General features: G+C 63.6%; 2 protein-coding genes across 2 annotated transcripts in view; one reads left to right on the plus strand and one right to left on the minus strand.

Annotated features, from left to right (window-relative positions):
• The window catches only part of Ccnk (cyclin K), a gene marked incomplete in the record, with an annotated part of 23,679 nt that extends 22,994 nt beyond the window's left edge, over positions 1-685 (plus strand). Inside the window, 1 exon segment of the mRNA XM_013517170.1 lies at positions 1-685. Within this exon segment, the coding sequence (XP_013372624.1) occupies positions 1-188 (188 nt within the window).
• Positions 686-1,273: 588 nt separating this feature from the next.
• Positions 1,274-13,219, minus strand: part of Ccdc85c (coiled-coil domain containing 85C) — a gene marked incomplete at its 5' end in the record, with an annotated part of 58,428 nt that continues 46,482 nt past the window's right edge. The window contains 5 exon segments of the mRNA XM_005390452.2: positions 1,274-3,838; positions 4,541-4,639; positions 5,244-5,336; positions 7,879-7,983; positions 10,973-11,011. Of these exon segments, the coding sequence (XP_005390509.2) occupies positions 3,749-3,838; positions 4,541-4,639; positions 5,244-5,336; positions 7,879-7,983; positions 10,973-11,011 (426 nt within the window).

Consider the following 13,219-nt stretch of genomic DNA (forward strand, 5'->3'; position numbering starts at 1 on the left):
CCCCACCCCCGCGCATGCCCCCCACACATGCAGTCCCACCTCACCCCCCTCCGGGTCTGGGCCTGCCCCCGGCTAGCTACCCACCTCCCGCTGTGCCCCCAGGAGGACAGCCGCCCGTGCCCCCTCCCATCCCTCCACCTGGCATGCCTCCCGTCGGGGGGCTGGGGCGGGCTGCCTGGATGAGATAACAGGGCGCCTTTCGTGCTCTCGTTTTGTAACAGGCTTTCCTAATCAGCCTGGGTAGTTACATGGAGAAGCCGCAGGGTACCTTGTACAGTGCTAGACAGTTGCAGGATGGGAAGAAGGGACTGGACCCTGGCCTGAGTCGGCGTGGTCCTCACGCCGAGGGTGGGACCGCAGCATCAGTGCCCCGGGCCTCACCGTGCAGTTGTTTACAGTTTCCGCTCGCGTCTGAGAGTCCTGCACTGGGTTATTTTGTACTAGTGAAATGCTAACCAGCCATATTGGCTCAGTAAATAGCTTCAGTAAGGAGTGAATTTCCTTCTAGAAATCAGTCAGTGCCTATTCTTCCTGGAAACTCGATTTTAAATAGTCCAGTTCCATCTGAAGTCCGGCTGTCGTCGCCGTTCCAGTCAGTGATTCCCTGTGACACCCAGTAGTCAGGTGAACCCCCTTTTTCATTTGCAGGTATTTGCGTCCTTTGTATTAAAATTATTTGAAGGGGTTGCTTTGTTGGATGACTTTTTTTTTCTTCTTCCAGAGAGGAGAGAGATGTACTTGGAAGGTAATGTGTGTTTACATCTATTTGCAAATTCCTGTACTTAGAGATACATTTTTTTTAAGTGTAAATGTAACAGCATACTGTGAATTCCATCTTGGTTACAAATGAGACTCCTTCAGTCAGTTACCCAAATAAAATCAGCTCTGAAACTGCCCCCTTGTCATTTGGGGCGAAAGATGGGGCTCTAGACCCTGAGACCATGGGGAGAGGGGCAGGGCAGCCATCTGCCTGCCGCCCTCAAGGGTCCCCTTCTTCCCCTGGGCCTGAACGAGGACCGCTTCTTTGGGTGCTTGCACATAGCTGAGTGGATGCCAGAGGCTGCCTCACCGCCAACTAGGCGCTGCCAGCCCCTGATCAGAGGCTGTGGGTCCCAGGGAACCATGAGAGCTGGCCAGGCCGGCATCTGCGCAGGACACAGGCTCCTGCGGTGGGCCAGGTCTGGACTGGAAGGGGACCAGTCCGAGGCCACACTGGCAGGCCCCACCACCCGTCCACCCTCTGTCCCGCCAGAGACCAGCAGTGAGCACCAGCCAGGAGGCTCGCAAGAGGCCTTTATTTATCTAGCGCAAAGTATACACTGTCACAGTCTTGTTTGTTACTCCTTTTACTAAAATAGTTCAAATCAATGTCTTTAACCACACTATCAAAAAGTTCTATTTCTCTCTCCACAAATCAGAGTGGTTCAACAGAAGGCGGGGACGGGCGGGAGTCCACGGGCTCTGGGCTGCGCAGCCAGCGGGCGGCAGCAGGTCTCACCTCGGTCTCGTTCTGCAGCTGAGCATCGCTGCCGGCCCAGGACAGGAACCAGACGTTCCAGTCCGTTTCCAAAAAGCAGCACAAACACTTTCCCCCCGCAGTATGAAAAATATACACCTCTACCGTTCTGCAGTCATGCATTTTAGTTTGTTTCTTAAAAAAAAATCAGTAGTATGTATTTTGTTTCCCATCAAGTTTCAAGAAAAAAAAAAAAAGGTCACTTTTTTCTCTTTAAACACTGGTATGTAGCTAATAGCTTTTGGATAAAAATGTGCCACCCTAAGAAGATATGTGCTCAGCAGATTCTGACTCCAGGATAGGCAAGGCCACCGGGGCTGGAAGGGCGACCTCCGTCACAGTGGGGACAGAAGCCAGCTCGAGCAAGCTGACCCGCTGGGCTGAGGTCCAGTGTCAGCACCGGGAGAAGCCATCCCCGCCCTGGCCCTCCCGGGGCTTTCCTAGAAGGGGGGGTCACCAGGTGTCACCCTGAGTTGCAGGCTCCTGGGGTCCCCACAGCAGGTGGCCCCATCGGTCGGGCTGTGGCTCCACTACTGATCACTGCACCCAGCTCCTGGAGTGGCTGCCAGCTGTACCCGCAACTGTCTCCGTCCCGTCCCAGACAGGCGTCCCAGCTGTGCGGGCTCGGGGCACAGCAGGGGCTGCCGCTGGCGGGGGAGGGCCACGCCCCGGGAGCCTGCCTTATTGCTTATTTCAGTGGTGGCCAAGCCATCCTGATCCAACCTGACTCCCATGGGCTCCCGGGGCTGGACCCCCACCCGGTGTGCGCCCACAGCCCTGAGGGCGCTGCTCGGCCAGTCCAGTACCATGGCCAGCAGAGGGGTGCAGACGGGCTCGCACCTGCCCGCAGCGGCTCCCCGACAGCCCGTGCTGCTGCTTTCCCCTGAGAGTGCTCGGCCCGAGAGGGAGGTGGCCGATGCGCAGGACCCCTCGGGCGGACGGTGCTGGGTGGGGCGGGGGCAGGGAGCCGTCCGCACACCCTCGCGTGGCCCCCGCCTCCGCCAGGACCTGACACAGGACCACCTCTTTGGGCTCTTCAGGCACTTGCCTGAAGCTCCAAGGACAGGGACCGGCGAGTAGGGAGAGAGCGGGCGGCTGATGGCGGGGGCCTGAACAGAAGTGAGTGGTGTGCCAGGGGCAGCTGGGGCAGCGTGACCCCCTCCCAGGCCAGGGTCCCACCTGCTACGCGCCGCAGTGTGACCTACCCTCTGGGCATCTTCCTGTCACCCCTCTGGCTTACAGTGACCGCACCTAGGGGCACATCTAAACCACAGGCCCTGTGTGGAGGGCCTGATGCTGCCACTAGAGCTGAGGACATGGAGGCTCAGAGAGGAGACGGCAAGGCAGCTGAGCCCAGGCCTCCAGCAGCCACCCGCTTGGCTCAGCTGGGAAAGGGGACAGAGGCCATCTAGAGCTAGGTGGCTTCAACCACAAGGGGGACCCCACTCACCCAGCAGTACCCAGCAGTGCCCAGAGAGCCTGAGCGACACGCTGAAGGGCACACAGCAAGCTAACACCAGAGCCGGCACAGGCTCCTCCCTTCTCGGGAACGGAACTTGCCCCGGAGGCCCTGCAGCTCTGTCCTGCGGCCCCGGGTGCAGCCAACGCTGGGGAGGCCACGGCTGGCCACAGCCCCAGCCACGGCCCAGCTCTCCCCAGCCAGGACAGGGAGATGGGACAGAATGTGTCGAGGATGTCGGGGTGTGCAGTACAGACAGGCAGCAGCTGGCCTCGGAGGCTGGCCCGCCCCAGGTGGTGGTCCCCGGCGAGCGCTCAGGACTCAGGGTCAGAGGAGCCGCCGCCTGCCAGCACAGCCGTGGTGACTCCTTGTCCACAATGCAAGGCCCCCGCCACAGCAGGGGCCAGAAGCAGCACCACCTATGTCCGCTTTAGGCGCTGGTGGGTAGTCTGCGCAGGGACATCCAGGGGAGGAAGGCATGGCGAGATGCCCTCCACCGGGGGATGGACACTGGGCAGACCTGGCCCAGCATCCCTCTCGCTCACAGGGCCGGGGCACAGAGGGACTGAGGCCATCCAGGCCACTGGGCTACAGGGAGCAGGCGGCGGTTTCTTGTCCTCCCAGTGTGCTGGTGTGTGAAGTGGGAGACGGGTGCCTGGTCTTCGATGTTGCCACAGCAGCCAGGGCGGGCCAGGTCCTATGTACAATTCACCACGGAGACGGCGGCGCGGCGGAGGTCCAGGCAGGGCCAGTCCTGGTGTGTGCAGCACCACCTACAAAGGCCCCTTGAACTGGTTCCCGGACAGATGCTGCCGGATGGAGGGCTTGGAGCTGGCAGCGTCTCCCAGCTTCCTCCAGACCACCTGTGGGGGGGGCAGGACATGAGAGGAGGGCTCGCCCCAGCCCCCCTGCTGCCCTGCTCTGCAAAATCACACACATCCTCAAGCTGCTAGGAGAGGAAACTGAGACTACAGGAGGCCTGGAGGGGCGGAGACCCATGGTCTGCCCACTTGCGCTCGTGCTTGGCCTGGAGCAGGTCGCTGTCCAGGAGGCAGCACCCCATAAAAGCCTCAGACTGGCCCTGGGCACCCCCTTCCTTGCTGGCTCCTCCTGGAAGGGTCTAATGAGGCGACAGATGGTGGTCAGAGGGGTCAAAGATAAGGCTCTGCTGGCAGACCCAGGGCCAGCACAGCTCCCAGAAGCAAAAAGAGCCCAGCCTTACAGGCCCGTGGGGCACAGCTTACAGGTGCCTGGGTCTTCCACCTGTGCCTCCAGCTCCATGTATTATGTTCAAGCCAGCAGCCACCAGGGGGCACCAAGGGACCAAGAGCCAAAGGGCCAGACCCTGGCAGGAGCAAACCAGTGCTGGGAGTGGGGAGCCCAGCTCTGTCCAGAGCCCCTGGGAAGGGACGGATCTGGGAGGGACAGGCAGGCAGCGAGTGACCACAGGCCAGGGCTCTGGAGCCTCCGACACCTCCCCTGCAGCCGCTGAGTTCCCCCGGCTGAGCGAGTCCCACACAGGGAGGGGTCTGACCACCCCGGGCTGGGCCCAGGCCCCGGCTCACGTTGCACATCTCTCGGACAATGGCCTTCTCCTTCTCACTCAGATCCTCTTCGCAGCTGTCCTGGAGCTGCCGGTCCAGGTTCTCGTGCACCTCCAGGACCTGGGAGGAACAAGCCCCAGGCTGAGGGGCCAAGGCCAGCAAGTCCCTGACTCCCAACTCTGCTTCCCACTGCAAAGCGGACCTGAGGCCCCCAAGCCACCCACCCAGCCCCCCGGGGTGCAGCGTATGGAGTGGCAGGTTGTCTCCCCACCCCATGACGCTGTGGACACACAGGAGACACTCCCAGCTCCCGGGACAAGGGGAGACAGGACAAAGCCAGAGAGGGTAGGCACGGGGACCCTGCTGGACCCACTCCATGAGTGGCACAGGGCTCTGAAGACAGCCACACGGTCTGCCGGGATGTGGCGGCCACTGCCAACCCACACGGGACAGGCGCCGCCCCGCGGGACCTTCCCACTGCACCCTGGGGCTGATCCTGACTCGGCAGAGCTGGGCTTCGGGTCCAGCCCCACACCTGCCCCAAATCTCCAGCCTTAGGGGTGCACCTGCCTCGGCCACCCTGGGCCTCAGTTTCCCTAGCCGCACAGGTTCAGGAGGGCAGACGGGTGGCACACTCCTGTGCACAGCACAAGACGAAATCCTACCCCCGCTCCTCCGACGCCCACTGCCCAGAGATGGCGCAGGGGGGGCAGGGAGGCCTTACCTTCATGGCGTGCACCACCGCCTCGGGCTTCTGTCCTGCCGAGCTGTAGCTAGGGGGTGGCGAGGGCAGCTCAGGGACGGGGCAGGCCGGGCCCTGCAGGGGAGCCACAGTCTCAGCTCCACCTGGCCAGGTCCGGGTCACTCGGAGGGCCTGAGACGCCTTCCGAGACCCAGTACACAGCAAGAAGGGGGCCGGAGCGGTCCCCCACGTCCTGCCTGGCCCAGGCCACTCCGCACTGCTGTCACAGCCTCCCCAGAGGGGTCTGGAGCCTTCCGCGGGCCTGGCGGCCAAGCCCACACTGGGCTGGACCTCTCCCAGGCCACCCCCACAGTGTGACACAGTCCCCGTGGCCCAGGAAGCACGGGAGCCTCCCAATGCCAGCCCAGACTGCAGGGCCTCCATGGCCCGGGCCAGGCTTGTTGTGTGGGAAAAGGAACAAGGATGGAGAGGGGGTGGGTGGTGTCCGCGCTGGGCTACAGCAGGCCTGGCCGCACTCCCCGCATCGGCCAGCAGGGGATGCCAGACACACACATGCAGGGAGGCACAGACTTGGTGCCTGATCCCCAAGAGCCCAGCCCTGCCCTGTGGGCACCGCCACCCTGTCCTAGGGGAAGACCCGGTACCCGCTGGCCCTGGCACTCCGCACTGACTCTGAGCTGCTTGCTCTGTAAGCAGTCAGCTCAAGACTGATTCCCTGAGCGGCAGCAGGAAGATGCGGGCATCTGTGCAGTTGGCCCTGCCTGGCCCCCGCCGCACCTGGGACAGCAGGTGCCAGTGAGGTCTGGGCCTGGCACCCTGCAAAGGGCGCCGGCCACTGCAGGTAAGATGCACGATGTGTGACAGACGTGCTGGGGCAGGGGGGGGCAGGGAAGGGGCGTGCCCACCCCCAGGGTCCCGTGGAACCTGCACACACTTGGACCTGACACTCCGCACCCGCAGCAGTCTGAGGGAGGCCTGCCCCGGTGCTGGGTCTGCGGGACACCAGAGCTGGGCTGGAACTGAGAAGAGCACTGCTCCGAGAACTGAAAACACAGGTCCGGAGGCCTGTGTCCCTGGGTGTCCCTGCCGTCTCCTCAGGGTGGCCCAGAATGCAAACGTCCCATGCACAGCGGCAGCCGGATAAGAAACACACAGTCTGTTCACACAGCAGGACAGAATGCAGCTAAAGAGGGCTGATGCAGGCAGACCTCAGAACGAGACACGAGAGGCCACAGGCCATCTGATCCATCTGCATGAAAGGTCCAGAATGTGGCTGGGGGTGGTGGCTCACACCTGTAATCCCAGCACTCAGGAGGCTGAGGCAGGAGGATCACCACACATTTGAAGCCAGCCTGTTCTACATAGCAAGATCTCATCTCAAAAAAAAAAAGTCCAGAATGGGCAAAATCCGAGGCAGAAAGCATACAGGTGAGAGCCAGAAGTGGGCAGAGGAAGGTGGCATAACTTCAGGGGGTGCAGGGTTGCTTTCGGGGAGAGATTAAAATGTCCTATTTCAATGACTGTACAGCTTTGGGTTCACTAAGAACCACTGGATTGTGTACTCAAAAATAAAGCCAACCAGGAAAACAAAGTGTGCGGACCAGCTTCGCTCCCAGAGGTGGCTGACAAAAGCCACCTCCACCCTGGCTTCCAGGGACAGTCAGGGGCAGGGAAGGGGCATGCTCCGTCTCCCTGGGCCCCCCTGCCGGACCTGCGCACAGTTGGACCTGCCGCGCCCCACCCCACACAGGCCGAAGGAGACCTGCCCTGGTGCTGGAGCGGCATCGCGAGCGGTCCTTGAGCCCCACGTGGCAGGACCCGCCTCGGACCTGCCGCCACAGCAGCCCTTCACAGTCCGCAGGCTGCTGGAGGCTGCCCAGGGACTGCCGCTCCCCTACCCCGCTCCCCGAGCAGCGCAGGCAGAGGGCACCGAGGGGCAGCCGGGGCGGCGTCACTGCTCAAGGAGCCCTCATCGCCAGGCGGTCAGAGGCGTGCCGGGCTGCAGGCCGCTGGATAAATATTTGGACTGTGTCGTCAGCAGGCTGAGCTGCCTGCACAGCCTCAACAGCGCGGGACCGGAGAAGCATGGCACGAGCCGCCCCGCGAAGGCTGACATCGGGGTACAGGGCCCCCCAAAGGGCCAGGGCGCTCTGGGCAGGCTCCTTCTGCTCGAGGAGGGCCAGAGGACCTGGACCCTGCTGCCACACAGAGGACAGTCGTGTCGGCCCCCACCGCCCAGGGCACCAGCTCCCAGGGGCCACCGCCTCTCTTGGAGTGGACACCAAGGCCTCCGTGACCATCTCAGGACAGAACCCACCCCACGAGCTCCTCCACCCCTCAGCTATGAAGCCGGGGGCCAGCCCTGCCCCAGCTCCAGGGCCAGCCGGCTGGCCTCGTCCCCCTGTGCCTAAGCAGTGACATAGGTCGGGGCTGAGCCTAGGAAGATGTCCTGGGGCCCAGACACTGCCCTGCCTGCCCAGTCCTTGTCCCACGCAAGGCTTCGCTGGTGGCCTCCCTGCTGGCCCCGGGGACCGGGCCCTGGCCCTGTCCACCTGACCTGGACCCAGCAGGGATCGAAGGCAAGCGCTGTGGGCCCTGGACAGGGCACCAGCCTGTCTGGGCCCCCTCTGCCCCACTGTCCGGGGTGGAGACTTACATTCTGCAGGGAGTCCTGGTAGGAGGGTGGCAGGGACGAGAGCTGGGACTCGGAGTGGTAGGGTGAGAAGCCTTTCCGCAGCGTCCGAAACTCTCCGGAGCCCGCCTGCCAGGGCAAGCAGAGAAGGAGTTAGGCAGAGCAGGTGAGGGGGCCCCGCCCTGGGGCGCTGGTGCCGACCGCTCCTCGATGCTCCTCGATGCAAGCGGCCTGCCCTCCGCCATCCCCATGGCTCCTGGGCCCAGCTCTGCACTGGAGAGTCAGGGGCCCACCAGGCAGGCTTTGGGACCCCCTCAGCAGGTCCTGGAGTTTCCCCTAGAATCCGAACAACCAGCGCAAGGGAGGGAGCAGGAGGAACACCAGGCAGGCGCGAGGGACCTCAGGCGGTCCCCGAAGGGCACAGCAAACTCCCCAGAAGCCGGGGCTGGGGGTGGAGCCAGGGGCTCCTCAGTGGGCGTGGCTCCAGCCCCTCTCCAGCCAGCAGCCCCCACCCAACAGACACCCTTCCTCCATGTCACAAAGACTTGGGGCCTCTTTGGGGCCGCTCTTTCCCACTTCGAAGGAACTGGGAGAAGGCTGTGGCTAGTTGTGACCCCAGGGGACTTGGGTGTGACCCAAGATCACAAGGCAGTGAGGAGTGGGGACGAGGTGGCCCTCAGAGGGCCCAGCAAGTGTCATCGGCACAGGGGGTCTCCCCCACGGCCTTGGCCATCAATGGGACGGCTGTGCCTGTGACTGGGGTCCTGCCTGGGTCAACAGAGGCATCCAAGGCCCAGGAACTGCACTGGGCACAACGGCATGTACCCACAATCCCAGCTACCCAGGAGGCTGAGGCAGGAGGAGCACTTGGGCCCAGGGGTTCAAGACCAGCCTAGGCAACAACCACAACAACAAAAGCTAGAAAATCGTCCTTGATTCAGTGCAAGCGGTCCCTCTCCCATCAGGTACCAGGAAGAGCAAGGCACCCACCCTGCCTGAGCCAGCACCCACTCACCCCTGCCAGCGGCAACCCCATCACAGCCACCTGGGCCTCCCTGGGTGTCCCCAATCCATCCCTGCTCAAAGGTTAAAAAAAAAAAACCCAGAGGCCGTGTGATAGTCACAAAGCAGTGTCCAAACTGTGTAGTAGCACACACCAATAATCCCAGCACTTGGGAGGCTGAGGCGGGAGGACTGCTGCGAGTTCAAGGCCAGCCCAAGCTACACAGCAAAAACAAAAGGAGACTAAGGGGGACACTAAGGGAACTCCTGGGCGCCACGTGCTGGTATGGAGATCGCTGGCTGAGCCTTCAGCCCCTACTTCCTCGGGAGGAGGTGTGTGCCGTGGGGTGGGGGCGCTTTTTTAATTAGCAGCATACAACTCCCACCCCTGCCTCGGGCAGCAGCCAGGAAGATCTGCACATCACGGAATCTGATTAGTGCTACAGGGCAGGCAGGAGAGAGCCGCATCTCTCATTAAGCGGCATCGTGCGTAATGGCGCAGCAAATGGGGACCCATTTCCGCACTCCAGCCCAGATTACAGCCCTGCCGCTTTGCTCATGGCCCATGGCAGGATGCAGTCCCTCGGCTGGAATCACTACCCTCCTCCCTGTGCGGACCTTGCGGCCCACTTCCAGGGCTGGTGAGCGGCAGCAGAGCTGGGCCAGGAAGAAAGGGACCGGGGGCTGTGGGGCCACCACAGAGGCCGCAGAGTTGAGGACAGCCCAGGGCTCCGTCCAGGGCCCGCACTGCAGGGCCACCTGCGCACAGCCTGGTTCGCACTCGCTGTGTGGCCGCCGGCTACTCCCGACCCTCTCTGGGCCTTGGTAATGCCGCCAGGGCTCCCCAGCAGCAGGAGAAGCCGATCCATCGCCCCGCCGTTCACCCCTGGGATGCAGGGACCCAGAGCGGTGGGGCTCACAGGGGCAACCCTGGGGAGAAGCCTCATGAGCAACGTCACGGGTGCCGGACAGGAAAGGGCAGGAGACTGCCAACCTGCCCGGCCCGATCACCCGGGCTCCCTGTCGGGAGCGGTTGAGGCTGGCGGCTGGGGCGGGAACCCCTTCGCGGGCTCGCCCCCTCTTCCTGCCCCAGCAGGCTTCAGACACACAGCCTGAGCCCAGGTGGTACCAGGGCCCCACTGTGTCCTGGGCCTGGCCTGTGCCTCACAGCAAGGCTCGGGCGGTGAGTGCAGGTGGAAGACAGGCCCTGGGCTGCCCAGTGTCCCCCCAGGCAGCCCAGCCACAGAGGGCTGGACACACCAGAGCGACCAGGACAGGGCCCATCAGCAGGGCCCACACAGTAACTGGACATATCCCTTGGCTACAGGCCACAGTGCTGTGGGGTGGCAGGGGCTTCCTGTGAGGCATGGGGCGCCTGGGGGCTTCTCCTGCCTGCGTGGCCTCCAGGGCCCCCGGGGTCCCTCAGGATAGTGCAGCACCGCACGGCAGGGCTCAGTGAGGGTGGAGGCCAGGCGTGGCCAGCGTCCAGAACCACGGGCAGGGGCAGCACCACGGCCACGCCTCACCAGACCCCAGGAAGGTTCAGCGAAAGGGCGCTACCGGAGCGGGCAATCTCAGGACCAGGAGAAGCGGACAGAGAAGAAGCCATGGGAGGCCCGAGAGCCGGCGGGGGTCCCGAAGGGCCCATCTCACGCCACAGTGGACCTCAGAGCTGGGCACAGCGCAGGCTGAGCCAGCCTTGCTCTCCTGGGGTCAGACAGCAGCGCAGCCCAAGGCATCCAGGGTCACTCATGCAGGCCCTCAGGGTGCGGCCCTTGCAGTGCCCAGCCTGTGCCCAGCCTGCACTGAAGCCCTGGAGACTGGGTCCAGGACCTGCAGGCCAGGCGGGCCCAGCCCTTGCCCACCACCACATTTCTGCGGCCCAACACACATCACCAGCCCTGCTGACCGCCCAGGCAAGGGCGGCCCACGGGAGTCCCTGCAGCACTTAACGCAGCTCTGCCCAGACAGGGCAGGTCCCAAGAGCGGCTAAGAGCCAGGACTTGCGCCCCCAGGGTGCCGGGGACAAGGACACAGCACACAGCACACAGCACACGGCACACGGAACAGCCCCGCCGCCCAGCACCACGGCAAACCCCGCCCGGCACAGCTCTACCTGCAGCCAGCGTCTTGGGTGGCCGTAGGGGCGGGGCAGCTGGAAGGAAAGAGAGCGATGTCACCGGCAACCCCAACCTCGGCCCATCACTGCTGCCCAGGCCTCCCTGGACACCAATCAGCCCGCAGGGGCCAGAGGGCCAGGGCAGGGGGCCCCCAACACCCCTCACAGTGGCTCTGTGTCTTTAGAAACCCCACATCTAACCAGAGCAAGCTGAGCACCCACTGCCCACCAGGCCCCTGGGGTACCCACCCCAAAGCTCAGGGTCCCAGCAGCACCCCAGGGAAAAGCGGTCCCCCTGAGGGGCCTGCAGGTAAGCCCTGGACTGGAGCCACTCCAAGGTTTCTCCCGGCCTCCGCTCCGTCCTCGGGGGCGGGCGACCCGTTAAATCCCTCACAAGAGCTGCCTCCCGCTGGACCTGCTTTGCACTTTGTCGTACATCTCCAAGGGAACTCTCAGTAAACCAAGGGGAGCAAAGGGGCTGCACCGCGCCCGAGGTCCAGAGCCCCCCATTCCATTAGCTCTCAAGCAGGCGGTGTAACTGGAAGGTGGCTACGGGACAGTTTCTTTCGCTTCTGCCCAGCGGGCGCAGCGCCCCCGCCCCCTGCAATCCCGTCCCCCAAATCCCATTTTCGGACGTGACGTGTGGGCCACCCAGCACTGCATGGCCTGAGGTAGACCAACCCAGGGGCCAGGTCCCACCCGCCACAGTGGCCTGGGCCCGTCCTGCCTGGTCCCCCTGCAGGGCTGGCAATTGTCCTGGTGTGGCAAGTAGGGGCCAGGCCAGGGGGCACCGGGCGAGGAGCAGGAATGCAAAACCCAGAGCTCCTGGAGCTGGACCCAGCAGAGTGAACCCTGGCCGCCCGGGCAGTACGCATGCGTGTAGACAGCTCACACACGGGAGACCACGACAGCTGGCCACGGGCCCCACGGCCAGCGGCCCCCGCTAGCGGTGCTTTCCCAGTCACCATCGGTGGCCATGTTTTACAGAAGGAAGAACAGAGGCGCAGAGATGTTAGCCCAGTTGCCCAGGGCCACCCAGCTGACAGGTGGCGCCAGTGAGCCCTGCCCAGCACCTGGCTCCCCACGGAGGCTCCTTCAGCCCCCAGTGCTGGGGCACAGGGGTGGCAATGCCAGTCTCAACCTGCGCACATGCCAGACAGCCCATCTGCTGGGAGGCTGGCAGGGGGAGGCTCTGGCAGGGTGGGACAGACTTGGGTTCTGTGAAGAAAACACCCAGAGTCCTAGAGACCCACAGGCCCTGCTGTGCAGGAAGGCGCGGGGTGGGGCATGGTGGCCAAGCGCAGCCGCCACACAGGCAGAACGGGGCACCCTCAGCTGCTCAGCAGGCAGGTGACCAAGCCACAGCCACAAGAGTCCCGCAAGGCCAGCACCTCAGGAGGGATCCACGGACCAGGACAGCCCCACCCTCCTCGGACACAGGGAACGTGACTGAGGGGTCAGCACTGCCCCCGCTCCTCCACCCAAGGGACAAGGCTCACTGGGGAAGTGCCAGGCCCGGAGTGTCACTCGGGCCTTGCAAAGTCTGAGCCCAGGACCAGGCAAGCATAGGGTGGGCCAGCTCCACCCAGGAACACCTGGCCTCCCTGGACCAGAGTCCTCCCCGTCCCAACCCACTTCCCATCCCGACACACTTCCCTTCAGCAGCAGGCCCACACCACCCCGTCTGGAGGCTCAGCTGTGCCCCCTCAAATCTGCGCGCGGAGGTCCCCAGCCCTGGGACCTCAGCAGGGGAGTTTGGAGATCAGGTCCTTAGAGAGGTGACCAAGGTAAAGTGAGGTCACTAGCCTGGGCCCTCGCGCCGTGACTGCGTCCTCGGGAAAAGAGAAACTAGGACAAAGAACGAGGAGGATGGAAGGACACAAGGAGGGTAGCACCCACCAGCCCGGGACAGAGGCGCAGGGGGACCAACGCGGCCCCGCCTTGACTTTGGATTTGAGCTCCTGACCCCACAGAGCTGTGGTCATCTGTGCCTCCCAGTCAGGGAAACTCAGTTGCAGCAGCCAGAGCAAGCTAACGGAGCATCTATGCCAGGAAGCCCTGCCCTCGTGACTCAGTTTCCCCACCTGTGCCTGGTACAAATCCCAGGCTGCTCTTTTTGTTTTGTTTTGTTTTGTTTTTTTCCGGTACTAGGAATCGAACTCATGACCTTGCACTCGCCAGGCAGACGCTGTGCCGCTGAGCTAAATCCCCAGCCCGCCTAGGCCGCTCTTACTGGCCCTGCAG

This window comes from Chinchilla lanigera, unplaced genomic scaffold (genome assembly GCF_000276665.1).
Source record: "Chinchilla lanigera isolate Chin_1 unplaced genomic scaffold, ChiLan1.0 scaffold00037, whole genome shotgun sequence".
NCBI classification, from domain to species: domain Eukaryota; kingdom Metazoa; phylum Chordata; class Mammalia; order Rodentia; family Chinchillidae; genus Chinchilla; species Chinchilla lanigera.